Source organism: Culex pipiens, chromosome 1, assembly GCF_016801865.2.
Source record: "Culex pipiens pallens isolate TS chromosome 1, TS_CPP_V2, whole genome shotgun sequence".
NCBI classification, from domain to species: Eukaryota; Metazoa; Arthropoda; class Insecta; order Diptera; family Culicidae; genus Culex; species Culex pipiens.
The window spans coordinates 123256696-123282580 of record NC_068937.1 but is presented as its reverse complement, the minus strand read 5'-3'; the positions used below and the strand labels follow the sequence as shown (position 1 = coordinate 123282580).

General features: G+C 38.5%; 2 protein-coding genes across 2 annotated transcripts in view; both read right to left on the bottom strand.

Annotated features, from left to right (window-relative positions):
- Positions 1-3480: 3480 nt before the first annotated feature.
- On the bottom strand, positions 3481-5722 carry LOC120427282 (hexamerin-1.1-like). Its single transcript, XM_039592131.2, has one exon. It carries the CDS (start codon positions 5688-5690, stop codon positions 3555-3557), a length of 2136 nt encoding a protein of 711 aa, XP_039448065.1. The 5' UTR covers positions 5691-5722; the 3' UTR covers positions 3481-3554.
- An 801-nt stretch (positions 5723-6523) lies between these two features.
- The window catches only part of LOC120427279 (uncharacterized), a 255636-nt gene continuing 236274 nt past the window's right edge, over positions 6524-25885 (bottom strand). Inside the window, exons 6-9 of the mRNA XM_039592129.2 lie at positions 25005-25096; positions 23146-23256; positions 9632-9901; positions 6524-8627 (exon numbers count right to left, since the gene is read on the bottom strand). Coding sequence (XP_039448063.1) covers positions 8220-8627; positions 9632-9901; positions 23146-23256; positions 25005-25096 — 881 coding nt within the window. The 3' untranslated portion in view covers positions 6524-8219. The remainder of the gene's footprint in view (positions 8628-9631; positions 9902-23145; positions 23257-25004; positions 25097-25885) is intronic.

Here is a 25885-nt window from a genome sequence, read left to right as displayed (position 1 = left end):
AAATGAAAAAAATAAAAATAAAAATAGTGTTTTTTTGCAAATCAAGCTTTAGTGACAAAAAGTTAAATAAAAAATCACCATTTTTTTACCGTGTATCATTTTTTCCAGTCCGTACCCATACCTACAACTTTGCTGAAGACACCAAATCGATGAAAAAATTCCTTCAAAAGATACAGATTTTTCAATTTTCACATATCATTTTTGTATGGACAGCTGTCAAATTTGTATGGAAAGATATATGGACGAACTAATGATGCAAAATGGCTTCTTTGGGCATATCGAAGGCACCAAAAAAGTTTCAGTCGGATTAAAAAATACAATAAATAAAATTGAAGAAAAAAGACCGATTTCGTAGAGAATTGCCTAATTTCATTTGTCAGCCGGTTCAAATAAAACTGAAAAACCAATACCGAAACCAAACTGCACCGACAGTTTTCATTATTTAACTGACGAAGGCTGACGGACATGTCCAAATGGACTATCAAATCATCCCATCCACCACTAAAACTCCAGGCGGCTACGGAAGTTGCTCGATGGGTTACGGATGAAAGGGGGTCGGTTTCACTCGAGTTATAAATTGAATTGCCAGCATTTTCCCGCGGTAACACTGGTCAGCATTCGAATGAGCAAACCAATCTCACTTGATTACAGTCGTCGTTCTTAAGTGGGACCACTCTTCAGTTTGTTTTTTTTTTCGAAAATTTAGTGGTTTTTTTAGTTGTCTTTAATAGTTAAAAAGTTTTTATTTTTGGAATGTTTTATTTTTTTAAACGGACCGCAATTTTGAAAGAAATTAAATAAATCTAATTAATGACACTGCTTATTTCGCTAGAACAAACTAGATAATAAATTGTTTAATTATATAAAACTAAATAAATTGAAAAAAATTCAAACTTTGGAAAACTGTTTAGTAATCACATGATGACTGTACAGTTTTTCGTTTATCCAGAAAAGGATAGATGAAAGGACAGCAAAGCGGAGTAACGTGGGAGGAATTTCCCCGAAAAAGGATCGAATGTACGCCACTTGTGATGAAATTGAATAATTATGTTAAGTAAACAAACCCGTGTGCTCACCACTGGACACCCACGCCCGTCAACTGGGTGCCCGGAAAAGATATCATTTGCCCCCTTCCCAAAATTGGGAAATCCTTTCAGGGAGAGAGTTTCACAACCCGACCGACCGGACACCGGTCAGTGGGAGGGTGCACCAAAAACCTGGGACTTTACCAGTGCTAGCGCTAGTGATATAGGTGTGTGTGTTTTTGGTGTTCTGTTTGATAAAGACAAAAATAATGTTTTCAGATCGAACTTGTATCTTCTACTAAAGAAAAGGTTTTTTTTTTTGAAAAAATGTAATGCTTATATTACAAATTAAATATCATCAGCACCTTGAAAAAAAATCAAGCTCTATTTTCACTTTTATTATTATCCCCCATGACATAATCAATTGGTAACTCCGAACTTACTCTTTGTACGTTACCCATTGAATGTTGCTCAATTGGTGATAAAACAATTTCAAAAGAAAGATAACATAATTTAAAACCTCATTTCTCCTTCTAAACGAGGCACAGATCTGTAGCACAATAAAACAAGATTCAAATATTTTTCCCCACCGAATTTATTACTCTTTTGTTGGTGCTCTGAAATAATTTCACAGCCACATTTGTCAAAAACAGGTGTGCCGGTCCTTGTGTGTTTGTGCCTGATAGTGCAATCTCTATGCTGAGATGAATTATTCAAACTTTGTCAGCAGATTTTTTTAAGGCATGCAGTGGAATAGCATAAACAAATAAAAAAAAATCGCGAATAAAAGTTTGTCGCGAACCTGCATGCAGTTTAGGAAAGGGTCCCTTTTACTTTTCTTATTTTATTGACATGAGCATCTTTCAACTTAAGTTTTTATAAATTTTATTTTCTAGTATTAGTCTTATTATGAAAACGAAAACGCAGAGCCATACAGTTTGTAAACGTGATTTTTTTTCTTTTTTTACCCAAATGTATTTGATTCAATACAATAATATAAAACAATTTGAAGCAAATAAATGAATCTGAACAGTTAATAATAAAACGAAAAATACAACAAAGATGAAGAGCATTTAGTCATACCACTTAGAATGTAAATCAAATGTAATTATTATAAGAAAGTTCAATAAAGACATATTTAATTATTTCAGAGCCATACAGCAATTCCATTTGAAAAGAGCCTAAACCAGTGTTTCCCAAAGTGGGGACTGGGCCCCACTAGTGGGGCCTGACAAGTTCCTGGAATTGCCGTTGGCCCCACTGGGCCCCACTATTATTGTATGGGAGTGGGGCCTGAGCCAAAAAAGTTTAGGTATCAGTGCCTAAACGGAAAAAGAGTTCTCCGATCGGGCTTAACCTTATTCTGGGGGTTCCTTAGCCAAAATAATAAGACCCGTATTTTTTTTTGGCCGGCAATTTTCGTAAATTTTTGCAAAAAAAAACAAAAAAAAAATGAAAGGTGGTTAGTTTGCTTTTCAAGGAAAAATAATTTGAGATCCAAAAAAAGCAGCAAACATTTGAAAAAATCGCACGAAAATTTAAAATGGTAATTTTTCCGTTTTTGCGCGTGGTGCGTTAAAAAATCCAGCTTTTATCTTCAAAAAAACATATGTCAGAAAGGTACCGGTCGACATCGCCGATTTTTTGATTTTTATCTGAATTTTTCCAAGGAATCCGATAACAATATTTTCAGACACAGGCTCTTTGGTCACATAGTCAAAACGCCATTTTATGTTTTCATACGACTTTTTCAAATGTTTGGCTGGCTCTTTTTGAACTCAAATTATTTTTTCTTGAAAGGCTAACTAATCACCTTTCATTTGCGTCCAAGACATCTAAATGTGATTTTTGCGAAAATTCACGAAAATTACCGTTTTTGGGACCATCCTAACACGGTGTAGGTCACCCTAACGGCCAATTAAAAAATACGAGTCTTATTATTTCAGTAAAGGAACCCCCAGAAAAATTTTGAGCCCGATCGGAGAACATTTTTCGGTTTAGGCTCTTTTCAAATGGAATTGCTGCATACACAATTGAGGATGGTTTTTGTTCGTTTTCTTACACTACTGGGTGGATTACTTTATTCTTTCTCTAATTCTACCCCGCATTCCAACTATTCTGTCCATAATATAGCTTGCACGATATGCTTTGCGAAAGCACATGTGCGCTGTGTATCGCCTTACGAAAGCACCCGGGAGACGTTCGTCAGAGTCTTGTCTCGAGAATCGCAGAAAAAATAAAAACTTTCGTGAGATGAAAAACGCAAAATAAGTGGAAAAATAATGCGATATGATTTCCTGGGAGAAGTTTTCCCGTCTCGCAGAAAAACTATTAAATTAGACAAGTTTTAAGCTGCGGGGATGCTCACAGATTGCAATGAATGCTTGAGCTGTCTTGGGAATAGTTTTGCCGGGATCTTCGAGGGGATTTGACAATCATTGAAAGACTTTCGACATTCGTTCAGATAATTTTATTAGTGCTTTTCATTCCAAAATAAAAGATGCTGGGTGCCAAAACCTAATACTCGCCTTAGACAACGACGGAGTTGACCTCGGTTTCGCTCTTGTGGTAGATCATGGTGTCGTAGTAGTACATGTTTGGCACGAACCACTCGGCTTCGTCGATCTTGCGCTCGAGCGGGTATCCGAACGGCAGCGTGTCGACGTAGCGGGCTCCCGAGCCGACGCCGCACGAGACGACCTCCTCGTAGCCGGTGAAGCGCTCGACCTTCGGGGCGTGGTACGGGGCGACCATGAAGAAGAACTGGAACGGCATACCGCCCTTCTTGCCCTTGGGGAGCATCAGCCGGGACGGGAAGCCGCAGTGGGCCTCGGACATGTCCAGCGGGAACTTGGTCTCGCCGTTGTACGCCAGCATGACCTGCTTGTACAGCTCGAAGTAGGTGGTGCGATCCTTGACGAACCAGCTAAAGTCCTGGGAGTTGCGGGTGATGACGTTCTTGCCCGGGATCAGATCAACGAGGAAATGGTCCAGCTCGAAGAAGTTTTCACGGTTGGCGTTGATTCCGTACAGGTTACCGTACTGATCGTACTTGGGGCCAACAAACAGCATGACGACGGCCTTCTGGGCCTTGTCGGACACCACGTTCAGGTTGAAGGTGAAGGGCAGATGGTTCAGGCGGGGCATGCGGGCGTACAGAACAAAGTCCTGTCCCTGGTAGTGGGCGATCTTGCCGAATTTCTTGAAATCCGAAGACTTCATGGTAGTTTCGTCGAAGACTTCAACATCGACGGCGTTGGTAATGTCGGCGTCGAACTTGTCAAAGTAGGTGACCAGTTTGTCCATCTCGACCGTTTCGATCTTGACGCCCGGGAAAGTCAGTTCGGTCTTGGTGTACGGGTGCAGGGTGTCCATGAAGCGGTAGTAGAAGGTCTGGATGATGCGCTTGTACAGCTGGTAGAACATCGGGTCACGCATGGCAGTCTCGAAGCGTTCCAGGACGGACGGGATGGAACGGTACTCGTTGTACATCTTGAAGGATCCGCCGAGGAAGAACTTGGCCAGGACCTCCAGGTATCCGTAGAAGCGTCCGTTAACGCTGTCTCCGTTGGCTTGGATAAGGTTACCGAGGTACTCAACGCCTTCGGGGGTGGTGATGTTGACGTAGCTTCCATCGGGCAGAACAATGAATCCGTAGTCGATGGCCTCCATGATGCGGTGCTCGTAGTCTTCAATCATCTCAACGGTGTAGCTCTTGTCGACCGAGGCACTGTAGTAGTTGTCACGCACCGGGAACGGAACTCCGTTGTAGTAGCGCAGGTACGGATAGTATCCGGTGGTGATGGCCTTGTGCCACGAGAACGGTGGGATCACTCCGAGATCGTTGGACAGACGTTCCAGGTAGTAACGGGCAAGCAGTTGCTGGTGCTGGTACAGGAAGAACTCACCGCGACGATCCTTGAACAGACCGAACTCCTTGCCTCCCATCCAGAACGGGTAGTCAGCGTGGAAGTAGTAGTAGTACGAGTTGAGACCGATGTCCTCGGTGAAGTAGCCGAGACGCTGTTCGGGGCTGGTGTGCACGTAGTATCCGGTGTAGTTGCTGGGGATGTACGCGGTGTACACTTCGTTGACCTTCTTCATCTTGTAGAAGCCCTGCATCTTGTAACGCTGAGCCTTGCTGATGACGACATCGTTGAAGAAGTAATACGGATAGATCTCATACGGAGCTGGCAGGACGATGCCTTGCATGTCCGGGCGGTGCAAGACAGCGACGGTCAACGCGTACACGAACATACCCTCGTTCATGTGGAAACGGGCCCAAACCATGGTCTTGTAGAAGGTATCCCAGTCCTTGGCGTAGTAGAACAGATGGAACAGCGCGATGACTTCCTCGCGATGCAGCTCGTTGTGCACACAGAAGATCTCCTCCATGGGCAGCATACCGTGCTTGAAGTACCGCAAAAAGTCCTGGACGGCTTCCTTGTTGGTGTAATGGTCCAGATACTGCTCCACGTCAAACTGCTTGGACTCCTCCCAGAACGAGGTGTGCAGCTCCGGCTGATGCACATGCTGGAAGATCTCCAGGATGGCCTTCTGCTTCGTCAGGAAAAGCTTGTCGGCGTACTTGACATCCTTGGTCATGTAGCTGCCGCTTGCGTAAGCAAACAGGCAGACTACGGTCACTGCCAGAATCGAGCGCATCGTCGTCCTTGTCCTCCTCCTTCTCCGGAACTGATGATTTCTGGTCCGCCGCGGTGCACTTTTATAGGTCCACGGTAATTGATAATTTGCATTAAAACACCCCGCGGCTTATCAATTGCACGGCGGTCATCAGCTCATAGCCCGGAGCAAAAAATAATAATAACGATTCCACCAGCCCCATTATCATGTTGGCGGTTTTTCGGCTGTTGCCGTGTGTTGGTTTCATTTTATGAGCATCGCTCGTTTGTTCAACTGTTGCACTGCTCGGCCACAATTTGCGTTGGCTTATCACCCAGAGTCCTGTCACCAAGTCCGGTCCTCAACCATCCATTTGGGGAGGGCAAACGTTGTGCAGTACAAACACCACGATGAAGGCAGGACGTCCAACGGCCCTGCTCTTTCCGGCATTTGGGACATACGTACGTCCTCTCAAGGGAAACTCTGAGACACAAGAGGCGAGGCTCATCTTGATAAAATTGAATACTCTTTCATAATTACATTTCACTTTCGTATCGCGATGCAACAGCCAACTCTGGCTTCGGTTGCATGCCGGAACACTTTTGTCTCTGTGAATCTTGGTTGCTTGGAAGAAATGGAGACCACAAAAGACCAGGAAGTGTTTATTTTGCCATGCTTGTGCAAGCGGAAGGATCGTTGAGGCGAAGGAATTTACACATACACAAACACGTGCACTTACCGTAAGAGTGAGCATTATTTATGGGCGACATGTGTAAGATTACGATAAGGTGGAAACTGTTTCGGGAAAGTCATGATATCTAGTTTACGATGGTGGAGTTGGCTGTGGTCATCATTTGAAAGAATAAGAAGAGTCATTCTTAATAATAATTTTATTTTCCATTTCATTTTTGTTGAACAAAACATTTTCTTTTTGCTGGTTTATATTTATTTCAGTTTTTGTTTTTTTGAAAACTTTAGGTTTGTTTTGTTTTTCTTCAAACACGTTCTTTCGTCTTCTGCTTCCTTCTGTTATACATGTTTTTTTTAACTTTTGCTCAATTTTTTTACCATGTTTCTTGTAATTTATATCGATTTATGGGTAATGGATTCAGCGATTTTCTGCATGTATAAAAGAATAACTTAACATGTTTTTTCTGCTATCTTAATTTCACTACTACTTGCAATTTCTTTTATTATCTTTCGTTTTTTTTTTGCTTCAAATGTTCCATACAGGTTGAGATTAGTTCACTTTAACGGAAGGTATAGTTTAAATGGATAAAAACCATTAAAAAAATAGTCAATGCAAACAATTTTTTCCCAAAATTATCTACAAGGCAACGTAAATTCCTTCTCTTCTAAAATCAGATAACGACTTACACTTACACTTTCCCTCACTGTAACAAGCATTTCAGCACGGTGCGTGCCCGTTTACGTCACAAACTTTCAGTACGTTTAATTATTCTATTTTCGGTACTTCCTGCTGAAGATTTCGCGGTGTCATCCAACACAAATTTGCTTTGTGCTGTTTTACTTTCCGTTACAACGCCCTGTGAGCAGCATTCCATAAGTGGAAATATTATTCATGGATTTGTTTTTGTTTTTCCAGTCAGTTTGCATTATTTTTTCCCTCACGCATATAATACATTTATAAAAAGATGCGATTTTTTTTACTTGCTGGCTGTTCATTTATTCGCTAATATTGTTTTATTATCCAGTATCAACCTAGTTGTTTTTATGTTTATCAAACTAACATCATATATAGCTTTTGTTATTTTATATGCAATTTTTATCTGTTTTCATATTACGTTTCTGTTGTTTTGACTTTGTTTCGGATAGTGATTATTTCACTACTTACTATTTTCCGATTGTGCACAAACCATTTTTTTTCTGCTTAACCTTTTGACCACTCGAGACTGGCACATTTTATCTGTATCGTTAATTTTCAAGTTTTTTTTATTGTTGGTTTGCCGCTGTTATTTTGATTGACGGTTCGTGGCAGAGCGTTCTATCACGGTATTTTTGTTTATTATTTGTTTGCTGTGAAGTTGTGAAGAAGAGGTGTTTGGGAAGTTTGTCAAATCCAAACAGTCCCTCCAACTGATTCAGTTTTGACCATTTTGATGTCACAAGGTGAAGCAATCGGAGAATACGCCTAAGTAGAGTGTTTACGGTTAGTAAAAAGCTCAAATACATATATTTTACAAGTACATTATAACAGCGTTTTTCTTGTTTTTTTTTTGTTCTAAATGCTTTTCATTCTGTATAAATATAGTATTTTGTTTGCAGTTGTTGTGTCTGGTTTGAGTCATCGCTAAGATTGACTGTCGTTTGGTTGAGTGTATTCCCCGCATTTTCGTATTTTGTTTGCAGTTGTTGTGTCTGGTTTGAGTCATCGCTAAGATTGACTGTCGTTTGGTTGAGTGTATTCCCCGCATTTTCGGATGACAGTGTAGTGAAAGTGTGTGAGTGAGTGTGGGTGTGTTGCATATATTAAGTTTAATAGTATAAGTACGTGCACAGTTTTGTATTGAGTTTTATTTACAAACCACGTCCTTGCGCAGGGCTAGCAGGTCACCAGTGGTGCACTCTGGTGTCGAGCACTCCCAAGCTCAAAGCCACGGTGGCCGCCGCTATCGCCCACCAGATGGTGCTAGCTCGTGTCGAACCATTGTCCGTGAGGGCCGAATTGTCCGGATCGCCGTTCGGACCCTTCCGGCGGTTGTTCGACCCGTCCAGGCCGAGCAGGTTCGGACTGATCGTGGTCACGAGGTCGCTCACGATGATCAGCTGCTGGGCGCTCTTGGTGTAGATGTGCAGAATCGAGATCTCGCACATCACCGTTAGGCTTGTCTGGAACGGGGGCATCGTTTGGTAGATGTCCTGCAGCACCTGGCTGTGCGGGTACATGTCCAGCGAGGAGAACGTCGGCGTGCCCTCGAACGACCGGTACGTGATGCGCTGGTACGGTGAACGGTGAATCTGCGAGAGGGAGGAAGAAAAAAGTAAAACCATATTGCGGGATTTAATTTTGAGAAATCTTCAAATTTATGGCCGATCTGCTTCAAGAGCCCTCATTTCGGGTGTCATTTCCATTTTTCATACACACGAATACGTGACATCGGTGGGATTTTTTGGCTCAGGTAAACCACCCCCTCAGGAGTATGATTTTATTTTTTATGATTTCTCCTCCGATGTTATCGTTCGTTTTTTATATCAGCAGAACCGTTGTTTCCCGAAATAGACGCTGGTGGACCCATTTGGCGTATAAAATTGAAATATTTAGTGGTCTCTTTGGTGATTGGGCTGTTATGCTGGCTGGTTTTCTATTTTGGGCTTGGTATGGTCAAAATGTTATAAAGTAATCCTGATTTTAACTGTGCCTCGTAACTCAGCTGAGAAATTCACCAAATTGTCCCGATTCTTCGTTTTCTTCGATTTTCGTGAACCTTTTGGCTTGGCGGGCCGAATTCATTAGATTTGAACAAAATGGGTGTTTTTTTTAAGTTTGGCCTTTTTAGAATGTTAGCCTGGATCCCAAAATCTTTAAAAAATCGAAAGGATCATAATATTTAACAAATGTTTAATTTTTTTACACTTTAAATTGAACCATTAGTTGCTGAGATATTGGCATTAGAAAATATGGGAAAGTTTGGATGAGACTTGAAAAACATCATTGTTTTTGTTTCTTTTCTTTAATTCGCTATTTTTCAGCAACCAGAGGTTCAATCTTTAATGTCTCTAAGGCAATTTTATTGGAAATTTTCATAACATTTCGAAAAAAATATTTTCTGGATATTTTATTTCTATTTTAAATATGATTCAAAACTGGTCTAGGGTTAAATGTAAATTGTCTTGTTTCATTGATTTTTAAATCTTTATATTTTTGTTTCACTTCATTCTCGTTTTCAAAACCTGATTTTGCGAGCGACACTCAACCCACCAACCCTACATCAATCCACTTAATTATCATCCCCTCTGCTTACCTTCTTCGAGTTGATGAACCAGGTGATGTTGGCCGGCGGGAAGGACGTCCCGACGGTACAGACGGCCCGGAAGTTGTCCAGCGTCGTGATGTGCGTCTTCTCCAGCTGCATCTGAGGGTCCTGCTTGGGCAGCTCGACCACCTGCATGCGGGCCTGCCGGATGTCGGTGTGGAAAAGTGGCGCGTCCTCCGACACCTCGCACTGGAACTGGCCGGTCAGGTCGCGGGTCACGCCACGCAGCGTCACCGAGGTCGCGTCCGATTGGGAGCTCTGTGGATGGCGAAGAAAAAGGGTGTTCCTTTAAATCTTGAAAAAAATGTTACAGAGTACAAAACTATCAACATATCAACATAACATTGAACAAATCGATGAAAAGTTGAAATTGACTCTAATCCAATTTCCTGAAACTCTCAGGTTACGGCCTTAATTGGAACACTAAGCATGTGCATTGCCACTCGCCAATTTCCTCCGGATAATCCCGTACAAGCCTATAGGGAACTGCTCGCTGGCCATTTCTGAGCCGCGACCAGCAACGTTTTCCAATTTCGAAAAATCGATTCGACTAACCCAACATCATTGGGGAGTTCAAAACACAGAGTGTACAAACAACACACGCACGTTGGTTCAGGATGTTCACCTTGTGTGCGTGTAATAGAACTTGGGGCCCGGCCTCGAAAACCAGTCCGTCCTTTGGTGTATCATTTCAATTAGTCTCGTACAACCTATATATAGTGGGGGCCGATTTGGCCCCGACCTGGCCTTGAGTCAACACACGGAACGTGGCGCGCACTGGCTGAAATGGAAATGCACTTCGAATTTGGAACGCTACGGCGAGACGGACGGCCGTACCCGGACATGTGGGTCTGATCCCACGCACCAAGAGGGATAATTGAACGATTCCTGGCCCGGAATAAGTTCATAGGATCTACATTGGTGTTGGAGTTGACCGTGGCCTTTTGAGGTTTCGATCGGCACAGGTCAACAACGGGTTCGTTAATCATATGTGAATTGGATGAGGTGTTTGGAGATGCTTTTTATGGAAACCTTATATTGATTTGTTTCAAATTTGATAACTCTAAACTCAAATGAAAAATAAATGTGTATTGAGACAAAACAATCTATAATTATTTATCCACAGAACATACATAATAGGGTGGTCCATATTCGGGCTTTCTCGGGGCTACCCCCTGAAATCAAAGAATAACCCATCACTAGGCTAAATTCCAAATTTGAGCTCATTCTGACCACGGGAACCCCTCAGGAAGGCGCAATAGTCGTCCAATCTTTATCGATTCTCAGATGTAGAACCTTCATTAAATTTTGAACAATTTTCCCAAAGACACCATATTTTTTGGATTTTTGCTGAAAAGTTATTAGCTTCCGAAAAGAACCGTTTTTGCGCAGACGGCTCTAAGGGGCTGTCTAGAAACACCTGTTTTTTTTTTTATTTAATTCCTAGCAGTGCGCCTGTTATGTTGCCCCTATGAGCCGGCCGCGCAAAAATGGTATTTTTCGGAAGTAAATAACTTTTCAGCCAAAATTCCGAAAAATATGGTGTCTTCGGGAAAAAGCCGCCACAAAACCAATTTCGCAAGAGTGGTATAACGGAACGTCATGCGTGATCGGCTCCCAATCGCCGTCTCGCGTTCTTTCATTGCAGTTTTCGGAGAGGTTGAGAGACTCAGCGGTGGGGGCGCATAGTCGAGAAAAAAGGGAGGAGTGATAGAAAGAGAACGCCATCACTGGGAATCACGAGACACAAGAAGAGATCTCACAAGCTATAGTTAATATGGTCTCTATTCTCTCTAATGTTTAGGTGCAGAGATCATCAAATGATAGCTTCTTTTACCGTATACCGGGGTGACATTGATAGGTTTTCAATTTATTTTTGGAATATTTTTCAACTGATAAGGTTTTTCTCAAGACAATTTTTTTTGAAACATGGACTGGGCTAGGCCACACAAGGTCAATCAACAATTTTTGAAAAAAAGTTGTTCCAATAGTGATTAAAAAAAAAGTTGCGTTGAAAATGATTATTTTGAATTTCGGGATGACTTTGTAAGTCATAGTTTTTTTGTTTTAATCAGATTTAAAGTGTTCAAATTTTATGTTTACGTTAAATGTACCATCAATAAGGTTGTTGATACAGTTTTTAAGAAAATATCATAGTTTATATTTAGTTAACTAAGTTTATAAGCTTTTTAACAAAGTACATGTACATTAGGGTGTTTCATCCAAACAAAAAAGTTCTCAGAATCAGGCAAACCGAGGTTCCCCTAGTAGAGGATATCCATAGGGACTCTCATGCCAAATATCAGCCCATTTGGTTGAGAATTGGCCTGTCCCCAGCGGTTCAAAGTTTACATGTAAATTACTATGGGATTTTTATGCTTTTCGTTCAATCGTTCCTACAGGTCTGGGGACAACATGGATTCACTCGGAATAAAGACCGATGTGTAGGGGATGGTCCAATGAACAAATTCCAGAAGGAATTAGGGTTATCCATTCTATCCCCAAGGTGCGCATTGGATCGACGTCCGGTGTCTCCAGAATCAACGATTCACCCTTCAAAAGTACGCATTGTCCTTAGTATGCTATGACGACTAGCTGAAAATTACGTCGCCCCATGTCAGACGGTGAACACGTGGTAGAGCATACACTCAAGTTTTGGCTCAGAAACATTCTTTAAAGTAATAAAATTATAATTATTGATGTTCCTGTAACAATTTGAACTATTCTAAATAACGTAACATGATGATTTTGTAATAATAATGCAATCGATGCTTCTCCACGTGTTCACCGTCTGACATGAGGCGTCGTAATTTTCAGCTAGCCGTCATAGCATACTAAGGACAATGCGTACATTTGAAGGGTGAATCGTTGATTCTGGAGACACCGGACGTCGATCCAATGCGCACCTTGGGGACAGAATGGACAACCCTAATTCCTTCTGGAATTTGTTCATTGGACCATCCCCTACACACCTGTCTTTATTCCGAGTGAATCCATGTTGTCCCCAGACCTGTAGGAACGATTGAACGAAAAGCATAAAAATCCCATAGTAATTTACATGTAAACTTTGAACCGCTGGGGACAGGCCAATTCTCAACCAAATGGGCTGATATTTGGCATGAGAGTCCCTACGGGTATCCTCTACAAAGGGATCCTCGGTTTGCCTGATTCTGAGAACTTTTTTGTTTGGATGAAACACCCTAATGTACATGTTAGGTAAAATCGATAAAAAGTCGGAATTTTGACTGAAATTCGTTAAAACTAGTTTTGTTTGTACAAATATAAATTTATTTTGCATTTTAAACTGAATTCGAAGCGAGAATCAGTAGATCAAATTTCATATAAAATGTGAAAACTTTTGATTCAAAAGTTTTCACATTTTATATGAAATTTGATCTACTGAAAATGCCTATAAATATGATTTTTTTAAATTATGTTCCAAAAACAAATAGTATTAATTATTTACAAACTTATTTCACCTTCTCCTAGTGGAAAATTGTTTAAAGAATCCGAAATTGCATTCCATTTTCTGATTTGAAATCATGTTCATTGAAAAAACCACGACACTTTGAGAATATTTAAATAATGCTATTCATCAACATTTTCTTAATTATAGTTAACTAACTTTTTAAGCTTTTCAACATTTTATGAAAACTTCTTCTAATAGTACTTAGAACACTTCTCTACCACGGTCAGTATGATTCCTTACCATTCCGTACGTATTTCATTTTTAATCTTCATTTTACGGAAAAATCTCTAACCTATCAAAGTCACCCCGTTTTACGGTATCTACGTACGCATGAATTGCGTGTACGTACACGAAAAAGATTGAGGTTAAATTTTGTACCGGCCAGCAAAACAAATGGTGTGCTATTGTGCGTGAGCTTGGGCTTAGATAACTTTATTTGCAACACTGATCTTTGCCTTTATATAATAATAACATTATGTTAAGTAATAAAAACAGGGTGATTTTGTATCAGATTTGGACATATGGGACATTTATGCGAACAAGGGAAGTGTAGCTATTCTTGAGTTATATTTGTCAGTTTCACACTTTATTACGTTGAATCTAATTGAATATCAAATTACACAAAAATGTACAAAATAAGGGTCAAGAAGCAAGTCTCCATGGAGGTGGTCGATGAACACAAGTAATGGTATGTGGTATTGAATGTAATCTGTAATTTCAATCGAACTAATTCTCTGAATTCAGATTTTAAACTGAAATTTTTGACCACTAACTCTTCAAATTAGACATCCGTGTTCAATCAGATCGCCGGAGGTTGTACCAACAGTAAAAGTAAAAAGTAAGTAAGTTCAATCAGATTTATTTACTCAACCGGGATTTTTTTCGAACTGAAAACTTTGCGTCACCTCAATTCCATAATGTTTGAAATATGAAGCTTACCAAATTTTCACATTCGTCCCAGAAATTTTCAACCACTTTTCCTCCAAAACTGATACTCAGTGAAGAGAAAATAGTTAGTCGCGCGAAAATTTGCCATTTATCAGAGTGCTGGTTCTACACGAGATTCACTCATAACGCGAGCGCAGAGGAAAATGCTTTGGGGTTGCGCTAACTGGGGCTTATGTTCTAAATAGTGTTGTAGTTTTAGAGTGTGAGAGGTAGGGGGATTTGAGCAACCAAAACGAATGTTACAAAAGTTGGTGAAAAGCGTATTTCACTCGAAATGAGATGGATACACTTGGTGTCTCGCGTACACAAGGAATACAGTGGAGATGTGTTCTTTCCGAAAACCAAAAAAAAAGTTGAATAACATGCTTGTAGTTTTTTTTAACAGATTTTATAATTGAAAATATTTATTAAGCCTTTTTTATGATGCAAACCACACTTCAGGTTTTAAATGATAAATTTACCGGTGAAAAAAATAAATCAAAAGGGTTTATTATTGTACAAAGACTGGAATATAAAAAAAAATCAAAATTTTCAATTTCGTCGAGAATAACTCACTCAACTCTAGTGCCAGATTCAAACCCACACGCAGGAAATGAGACAGTTTTTGGTAGTTGAGCTGCGAAAGGGGTGCTGCGGTCGCTCCAAAGTTGTACCGAAAACCCCACTTTGTCAACACTTCGGTGTGTGTGTGTGTATATGTGCTCATGTCCCGGAATTTTCCAACCGTGGACCCTGGGGCAAGATTTGCTCTGTTGATGTTGATCATCACCGTTTGCAACGCCCGGGAAAAGCAGATTTGGCAAAACATGTGTTCCCACTTTTTAAGCGCCCCGAAGGGAACCCCCCGAAACCACCCCAAAAAGGGGGGAAATCCGGTTTTCCCGACTTTCGAAAAATGAGCCGTGGCAACATCAGCGACAGCAACACTAACGACAACCAGGAATAGCCTTCGGGGGGAGAACAAACTGCTGCTGCTGCCGCTGTAGCAAGCAGTGTTGCCAGCGCCAGGCGGAAATGACAATTTGTGGTGGGTTTTGAAGCTTAAATTAAGCAGGGCGAGGAAGTTTACACGGATTCGGTAAATTCGGATTAAAAAATTGTGATTATTCAATCATATAATAAAACATCAACGACCAAATTGCCACTTTTCTGTCAATTAATCTCAAAACGTGCAAACTGAGCAGCTTCTAATTAACCGCAATTTAAAAAGAATCAACTAGAGACTCTCATTGCTTTCGAAGCACTTTGCTTTCGATATGGCTGGCAGAGGCCAATGGAAAACTTTTCCCTCAAGCGAAGCTTCTTCTGCCGGCAGTGTCACCAAGATTGCTCCCCGGACTGTCGGGAATTGAGAAAAACCCATTTCATAACTGCAATTAAAGTGAGAAGTAAAAAAGAAGTGCTTCACTGTAGAAAAAGTTACAGAGCTATAGGTATATTATGATCTTAATCGAAGTAGAACTTGATAAAAATGTATTAATTTTAGCTATTTTACATAAGTTTGAAAAGACATGCGGCTTTTATATGACATTCTGTATCATGAGGTTATGATTGGGACATTTCAGAAAAAAATTCCAGATTTTTTTTTTTCGGTTTTAACATACAAAGTTGAATCCTCAGAACACATATTTTAGATTTTTTTTTTGATATATTTTATGAGACTCAAAAATACATCTATTGGGCCATAGTGCAAAATGCAAATGATGAAAAATGATATTGAAAAAATGTCGCATATGTAAAATAATTTAAAAAAATATTTTTAACGGGCAGCTTTTCGCATCGAGATTTTTGTTACACATATTTTAGAATTTGAAAACTGCAGGAATTATCTATACAATATTAGATTATCCCCTGAAGTACTGTATACCATATGGGTCATTCCATCTCAACTGTGCACGAAAAAGTGCAAATTTGAAAATTACCCTCTCCGATCCTGCTCAAATTTGGCAGGGCTGTTGATACTATCAAAACATGCAAGAATCCCGAATTTCATCCAAATCGGACCACCCCCTCCATTTTTGTACCTCCCCAAAAAATCGACTTTTTGGCGATTTTTGACCAAACCTCCTAGTTTCAAACGACGATAACTCAGGAACCACAAATCTTAAAGGGTCGGTCTTAGACTCAAATTTGAAGGAAATTGGACGTAGAGTCCATTTCCGTGATCAAAATTTTGATTAATTTATTTTTTCTACCTGTATTGTGCAATTGAAAACTTTAAACGGCCGTATCTCAAAACACCCCAACTTATTTTTTTTATTTGACCTCACCATCGTGTTCCCCGGCCAATTTTACATAAGAATCACATATCGACAGAAATGAATATGTTGCGTTCCAGAGATATCGAATTTTAAAGTTTTGTGTTTTCGAGATTACCTACATCAGCTTCATTCGCCACATCTGCTAGAAGCACACAGGCGGGCTGATCAATAACTGCTACCTGGTGTTCTGGGAGATGATTAATTTAATTTATATTTTTATAATTTTACGCAAATATTTATTCAAATGGCTAATAGGGAAAATTCTAGTATATTTGGTGGCTAGTTTTGTCCAATATGCTCATTTTCACTATTTAAACTACAAATTTTGCAAAACTTTTGATAGAAACTTGCTTGTTCACTTCTTATTGAGCTGTTTATCACTCGATTTCAGTTGAAAACGCTTTTAATCAGCTGTAATTGAATGCCAAAGCGCTGATATGGCAACATTAGAGGAACGCTGGATTTAGATGCTGTTCCCCTACCTTGATCAATCTATTTTTGTGAAAGGAATATTTATTGGGTTATTTTACGTGTTGCTAACCGTTTTAGAGTACCTCCGAGGCCATGACTAGGGCCTTCATCATGGGCGGTAGCAAAATAGTGCCATTCAGCAAAAACCCCAAAACCTGCTTTATTATTATTATTATTATTATTATAGTTTATTATTGACACTTTACCATAATTTGGCAAATCCGATTTATGGTTTAAAAGATTGATCATATTAAATCAATTTTTATATTGTGAGCCAGCTCCATTTGATTAAAAGAATCTAGAGGTGGGCAAAACCGCTTTTTTTTAGGAGCCGCTCATTTTCGCTCGCTCTTTAAAAAGAGCCGCTCTTTTGAACGGCTCTTTCGCTCTTTTTTTTTTTTTAATTGTGGAAAATACTATTTTTAAGAATGGTGTGATTTTCGATGTTTTTATTTGACTTTATTAGACATTATTTTTGAAAAAAAAAAACTTAAACGAGAGATTCGCTACAAAACCATAGGTCTAAACGTTCGAATAATTGGATGGAGACAGCACCCAAACTTAAATCTAGAGTTTTGGAGAAAATTGCTTTTAATTTTACAAAATTTCGCTTAAATTATGCTAAAATTAATCAAATGTTATTATAATAAAATGTACTGTGAACTCTTTTCTACATTCTTATTAAATCAAAAAGTCTGTAAATGCCAAAGTTAAATCGGACAAGAGGAGTAAGTAAATGGTTATTTAGTAGTTTTTGGCACTTTCATTCACTTTTGTAGTAATTTAAGTACATGACAAAGTTCACCGTGTACATAGTTCTGACAAATTTGACATAATTTATAAGCATTGAAAAAAATTAAATTACATTTTCAACCCTCAAAAACAAATTTCATGCTAAAATTTGTTGGAAATTCAATTAATGATATTTATAAATTTTAAAATAGACAAAAAATTGAAAATGATTCCATCTTGAAACGGTTCTTTCAAAAGACCAGAGTTTCAAAAAGAACCGCGGCTCTTTTTTTGTGAGCCATGGTTCGTTCGCTCTTTTTTGTGAACCGGCTCTTTGAGCCGATTGCCCTTTACTGTGTGTCGTTATTGTTCTGTCCTGTGGGTTAGCACAGAAATTCACTTCATTCATTTTTTTTGAGCAGATAAACATTCGTGATTCAACTCCAGTTTCCTACAGTGTTATACAGTCAATTTTTGCCCAATTTGATAAAGATTATTTATGATGAAATATTTTTTCAATAAATGGCCAGGTAGCTGTTATTGATCAGCCCGCCTGTGTGCTTCTAGTAGATGCGGCGAATGAAGCTGATGTAGGTAATCTCGAAAACACAAAACTTTAAAATTCGATATCTCTGGAACGAAACATATTCATTTCTGTCGATATGTGATTCTTATGTAAAATTGGCCGGGGAACACGATGGTGAGGTCAAATCAAAAAAATAAGTTGGGGTGTTTTGAGGTACGGCCGATTAAAGTTTTCAATTGCGCAATACAGGTAGAAAAAATAAATTAATCAAAATTTTGATCACGGAAATGGATTCTACGTCCAATTTCCTTCAAATTTGAGTCTAAGACCGACCCATTAAGATTTGTGGTTCCTGAGTTATCGTCGTTTGAAACTAGGAGGTTTGGTCAAAAATCGCCAAAAAGTCGATTTTTTGGGGAGGTACAAAGATGGAGGGGGTGGTCCGATTTGGATGAAATTCGGGATTCTTGCATGTTTTGATAGTATCAACAGCCCTGCCAAATTTGAGCAGGATCGGAGAGGGTAATTTCCAAATGCTGTTCCGCTTCAGATGGAATGACCCATATACAACAAAATTGACGAATTTTCACAATCAGATGACTGCAGGATCGGGTCTAAAAGTTCAACAATTTCGGAATAAGAAGACAACATCTACCCTGGTTGCAGTGTACACTTTTAAAAGCTGAATCAAATTTTCAACAAAAAACGTACCTTTAGGTTATAATTTTCAGAAATTTTAGTTCCCCTGCTGTTTCCCTTTATAATCACCCCAAAACATCATAGGACAATTTTTTTCTTTACAAAACTTAATTTGGCTGATTTTAGCGTGACGTATTCTATTGATGAAGCCTAAATCTGATGAACTTTAGAAACATTTTTATTTACAGTAGGGCAATTTTATTTTGCTATACTTTTTTTTAATTTTACATTTTTGCCTTTCTTACTAAAGAAAGGTATAGGTTTTACTTTAAGCCAGGACGTCATTTCCATCTTCGTAAATATGTCGATTCAGCATGAATTTTAATCGGAAAAATCGTCAAAAAATCACACTGCATCGATTTTTGACGCTTCGTCGCCAAGTCGACAAGTTGTCAAGTTGAGTTTCGAATACTGGCGCGAGAATGCTGGCGCATATATTTGCTGGCTCGACTTATACTCATTTTGTAGTAGCCTGTCTACCGATGTTTCCTTCAATATGTAAGATATCGTAGCTTTTCGGTTTCTTTTGCCCTGTCCGTTTTTGCATAACTGTCCAATGTTTATGCAAAAATCTTTGTGACATAGGACATTCATCCGGCTACAATCATTTTGTTTCCTGTGCGCTCCTAAAATCGCCTAAATGTAGACTTCATTTTTTCGTGATTTCGTAAGTTTATTTAACAGGGTTCATTGGATTTCAATAGGAGCTTTCTAAGCTTTTTATCGTTTATATCGTTTTCAAAGTGTTCAATGCTGGCGACTCCAATGGCTTTCTTCCTAAGGTTCTTGCGATTGAGTGTGTAGTGGTGCGGTTGTTAAAAATAGCTATCTCTGACTCTGTCACTTTCGTAGGAGCTGAATGGCTAGCTTCCCTGTACCGTGCGGCACGCGCGGTTCACTTGTACCTCGGTTTTGCTTGTCTTGGTGCGCTGGTACGATGAACCAAAACACCAACACAGTAACACAAAAGGGCTCGTACCGAAACTAGAAAACCAAAACCGCGGTGTGCGTTGTTGGGAAGCTTGCTATGATCGCGTTTGTTATAAACGCTTGTTTGATTACAAACGTACAAACATATTGTTCGATTAAAAATATTCTTTTGGTGAAAATTGCGTTTTTATTTCTTTTGGAAATCATATCATTCATAATACTCATAATATCATCATAATACTTTGCTTTCATCATAAAACTTTCTTTTGTGCTGACGTTATAAATAAACAAAGTCGATGTTATTAATTGAAAGAAGTTCTACCATTGTTATATTCTGTAGTAAGAAAGGCTCTTTCTCAACCCAGGTGGGATTAAATCGGGTTTTTGAAACTTTTTATTGCGCAAACAAGTCAACTGGTGTAAAATGCATTTTAAAACAGTTTTTCTATTCAAGGTTTGAAGTTTATGGCTTCTAATTTATATTTTTATATTTCTGTAGCTTCGCCCAGAGTCGAGGTACAAACATTTTTAAAAATATTTGCATTAGCCTTATGAAGGAAAGCCAACCTGAAAAGAATGGTTTTGAATAGCTGAAAAAATTCCAACAATTTTCTCAATTAGTTAGTGAGATGCAGCCTAACTGTGAATTCTAATCGATGAAAATTAGTGTTTCTAAGTGTTGCCGAAATAACCTACAATTTTCTACTGACGATGTCACGAAAACTATTAGTTCGATTTTGAAAGACATTTGTGAAATTTTCTTATCTTTCATTAACAATAATTTCAAAAATGTATTAAATTTATTTAATTGCATTTCAAACATCAACTTCATAAAAATTGAAGGCGCATTTTTCAAGAGGTTTTATCAAAATAATATATAACATACCCAAAGGTGGCTTAAATCTGAGAACGGTATCTTTATCAAAAAAAGTTAATTCAAATTGTGTTCGCTTTTAAATATATATATATATTTTTATCCATTTTTTCAACATTTCACAAGCGGCCACATTCCGCGGAGTTATTTTTTTCAGTTTTGTTAAATATCTCTGGTAAGAAATCGAGTTTTTGGGATCTTTGAAGGGCAAAAGGTGAGGCATTGAAAACTACACAGAACGGTGTCCTTAACTTAATTTGGCCCAGAATCGACGTGCGCACAAGACAGACAAGACGAAATTCAGAAAGTAATTTAAAGAAAGCCATATTTTTTAAATTTTTCGGTTTTTTTTAAATGGCTTCTATAACGATAACATATTTAAACATGGACAACTCGAAATTTTTGAAGTTGATGTCCGTAAACGCTTCAGTTTCGTCAAGGTTTGGTAGTTTGGGAGCCCATTAAAATGCTCCAATCGGCAGAATTGAATTTTAGTGAATTCCGTGCCAATGAATAAAATTATAAATTTAAGTATAATAGCTATAGAATCATCTTAGGCAACCATGCGAACTTCCTTATTTGTGCTACCTCCATAGATAGATGTGAATGGAGCATGCTAAGGGAGCCCAAATCTATCATACCTTGACGAAAGTGAAGCGTTTGCTGACATCAACTTAAAAAATGTCGAGTTGTGTAATAAGTTTAACTTCACATTTGAAATATATTGTGTTGCTACACTTCATTATAACACATCCTTAAAATCATGCCTGCCAGTTCAGTAAAAATCAGCCCATCGTTCACGTTAAGATCCTTCAGTTTCCATTGAATGCAGCAACCGCTCAAACACTAGCAAACGGCATAGGGTGTAATTAAAACCGTTCGTTCTGGCTGGATGCGTTTTAGGTCACTTTTTTTGCTCTATCCTAGCTGGCACCTCTTCATATATGGGCAGGGCATACATGGGTTGGGAATATAGCAGTGCAGAGTGCATTTCACCCCCACGAGGCATGGTTCAGCAGAAAAGGCAGGCCCCCTTTTGCCTTTTGTCTTGTTGTTCAGGACGTTACGGAAGCTGCACATTTTAGTGCTAAAATATTACAAAGTGTTTTTTAATTAACATCCGCTGCCAACGGCTTTCATAGCACGTGTGGGAGAGAGAAATCATAGGAGGGAAAACTGTGAGCGTGCTGGCAGCACTGCAGAATCGCAGACAGCCTGGGCCCACGAATGGTGCAATTGTGATTTACGCCAACAATGGGACATATTGGCATTGTTCTTGGTCGGTAGTTTATGCAGCTCATAAGTGAGAACAATAGTGTATTGACGACACGGTTGATTGGCAGATTAGTGTGAAGATTTTTTTTTTATTTTGCTGACCCAGTTGCCAGAATGTGGTTCAAAATAATTCTTGATTATCCAAGGTCTTGGCAAAATTTCACTTTGGATAATCGAACAAAGAAAAAAAAATCGGTGTCTTATTTTTGATTGTTGAGATTAAAAATGACCCCTGAACAACTCTAAAGTGATTTAGATTTTTTAAATCCAAGATGGTGGCCACAATGGCGGTGATGAAATGTTGAAAAAAAATGCATTTTTTATAGGCAATCAACTATTCAAATTTTATTCAAATTATGTCGCAGAACTCGAATTTGTTGTTAAAAATAAGTAAATAAAAATACGATTTTTTTCGTTTATCCGAAGTCTTGTACAAATCTTCGGATAATCGAACTTTATATAATCGAAACTTCGGATAGTCGAGGTTTCGGATAATCGAGTCTGGACTGTAGTTGAAATGAAAAAGTCACAAAAATAAAGTATCAAAACGACTTCACTTTCAGGATCAACAATCTTCGATTCAATCCTTCGGCATTATATTTTATATGAAAATCTTACTTTTGACAATGTTTCCATGAATCTTTTACCTTCTGGCAATTTAAATCAAATAATTGATTCAATTTTATAAATTCAACTATCTCAATAAGAGCCATTCTCTCAACAGTTTCGGGAAATTATTTCGTGCTTCACCCTGAGCCACCGAGACCACCTACTGCTTCAGTTGGTACCTCTTCAGCCATGTAAGAATAAGTGACGATTCCGAGTTCACTCTCGATGTATTTTCAGATCAAAAAGGTCTTGGAAGTGCGATGGGAAAATCCTTCCGAGAGGTGGAGGGGCGTTGAGATAATTACTGGTGTGCCTTCTCTTTTGCGCACATCAACTTGATAACTGCCCTCGTGGGACTGTTCTGCTTCGAACTGAAGTGAGGCGGTGTCTGCAAAAGACTTTTGAGAAAAGCCAGGGTGAAGCGAGGAGGTGCCATAATTAAAATGATATTTATGTGAGAAGTGAGTGTAATTATTTTTATCGTTATGACGACCCTCCTGGTGCAGATTTGGTTCAAAGTCTCGAGAAGGTCGTTCCGGGATGCTAAACGGTCCAAATTAAGGCCCAGATTGAGTCGTTTCGAATGAGGACCATTACTTTAATTTATCTCCGATGGGATCGGTTGTAAATGTGAACGGTGTTGCAAATTGATCGCATTTAATTAATTCGCTGCGTGTGTTTCATTGGAGGGGGTCAGCTGTTACTTACATCGACAGTGATGCCAGACACCGGAAAGGTCCGCGCCGGCGGTGACTCCTTGGGGACGTAACGGTAGAACTCTTCGCTCTCGAAGTACCACCGAACGGAGTAGAGAGATGCCTGGGGACAGTGGATTGTGTCACGTTCCCCAGAAAACCATTCCCCCGAATACCATTCCCCAGAAATCAATTCCCCAGAATGAACCGTTCCCCAGAAAAACATTCCCCAGAATGTATTATTCCCCAGAAAACCATTCCCCAGAATGTACCGTTCCCCAGAAATATTTATCGTGGTGATTATAATTATTTCCAAAATTTAAAAAAAAATCCAAAATTTTCAAAATTTCTGAATGTTTTCAAAATTTTCCAAATTTCCAAAATTTCCAAAATTTTAAAAATTTCCAAAATTTCCAAAATTTTCAAAATTTCCAAAATTTCCAAAATTTCAAAAATTTCAAAAATTTCCAAAATTTCAAAAATTTCCAAAATTCCAAAATTTCCAAAATTTTTAAAGTTCCCAAAAATTCCGAAAAAATTCAAAGTTTCCATAATTTCAAATTTTCAAAAACATAAAAAAAATCATAATCTTTGATTTTTTTAAATTTTAAAATTTCGTTTCTCTTTAATTTTGATTTTGAATTTCAAACTTTTTGAAATATCAAAAAGTAAAAAAAAATTCAAAATTCTCAAAAAATATTTTGAGAATTTTGAATTTTTTTTATTTATGACATTTTTGAAGCTTTGGGTTTTTTGACTTACCATTAACAAATTATGATCGTAATATTTAGATCGAAAAATCTCGATCGTGATGCGAGAAATAAAGATTGAAATATTACGCTCGAGTGCAATAATCACCACGTTAACTTGTGTCAGCAGTTATTACAAGGCTAGAAAGTTTTCCCTTCTTTAAAGAAAGGAAAACTTAACTGACTGATACAAGTTGAATTTTACCTTTAAAAGGGAGGAGGAGAGTTTTCCCTTCTGTAAGGAAGGGAAAAATTTATAGCCTTGTTATTATAACTGCGACACGGGTTTAATTTTCCCTTTTTTAAGTAAGGGAAAAAATACTTGACCACTTACACAACTTTTTAAATTTGTTATCACTAGTCAAGAGAGTTTTTCCTTATGGAAACAAGAAAGAATACAAGAAAAAAAACTTTAAAGCGAAAATTCAACTTCTGTTAGCAGATATCACAAGTCAAGACAGTTTTCCCTTCTTTAAAGAAGGTGAAATTAAATCAAATTTAGAAAATTTAAATAATCATGCAAAATGAGCAATATGCCAAAGGTTCAATATGTCAAATGGAATTATACCAATGACACCCATAATCATATTTTAATTTTAACAAAAAAAATTCTTCTTTGCAAAATAAAAATAGCATTCACGGAAAACAAGAAATAAAAAGAAACTGCAATTTATTCGGCATTTGTATAACAAATTTAACATGACTGAAAAAGAAGGAAAAATTTCTTAGAATATTAGAACGAGTGATAAGCCGAATTAACATTTTCTGTTATTTTCTCAAGAATTGTTGTCAAAAAAAAGAAAAATTTCTTGGCATGGATAAAATAACCTTGTCCAATTTTTATATTTTCTAAGAAAATTCAAACAAACTAATATTTGAAACTACTTTGATTTTTCGAGAAAGAAACTTTTCTGGGGAATGGTTTTCTGGGAAATGGTACATTCTGGGGAATAGTTTTCTGGGAAATGGTACATTCTGGGGAATGGTTTTCTGGGGAACGGTTTTCTGGGGAATGGTTTTCGGGGGAATGGTTTTCTGGGGGACGTGACACAATCGGGACAGTGGAGAGTTTTAATTAGTTGTGATTATTTTACGTTTTTTTTTCAGAGCAGTATTTCGTTACCTTTTCAAGCTCAAACTGACACGACAGGGTGGCCGCGTTGCCCATGATGACGGCGTCCGGGACAAAGATTTTCAAATCCTTTAGACTATGTACTGGAAAGAGAAAAAAATGTATTTTGTTTTTTACTACTTGTCAAATCAATACAATTAGCGGATGACGATTCGCTATATTTTAAATTTCCCGGGAATCGAGCGTTAAATTTTGCTATTTCCTGGGAGTTCCCGGTACCCGGGAATTTTAATTTTATGCAATAATTTGAACGATTTTTAGTTAGTGTTCAACATTTCAATGAATTTAAATAAATAAAGTCATAGTTATTCAATGCAACATTAATTTAATTAATACGAATAACTTCCATCAAACTTCTTGACATTTGTCTTCGATTCCCTCTTATATCATCCGTTAGAGGCTAAAGATTTTGAATTTATGACGGCCCTTCCTCTCATCCCTCGGCACTTGCAATTCTCCTCCCTAGGGCAGAAGCATAAAATTCCTGGTATTATTATTGCATTTAATCTTGCCCTTTTCCACCACCCTCCGGCAGGGATCCCCTCTGTCGCTTGGGAAAGGAGCTCGAAATTCTCCATTTATTGATTTTGTCATTTGTATGGTATAGCACAACGGGGGATAGGAAAGAGGAGGTGGGTTGTAGGTGGAATGCATTTCCTTCTAGCAAAGTGATCCGACCTCGTCCGTCGTCACACTCACACAGGAGTCAAGGTGAGGCCCCCTTAGGAGAGCAAGATATATATTTCATCACCTACATTTATAGCTTTGGGCGAGCTTTTCGGGAGCTTGCAGCCAGGTTCTCAAGCGAATTGCAGGTTAGCTAAACATCTATTGAAAATATTTTTTTTTGTAATTTCTGCTGTAAGCAAACC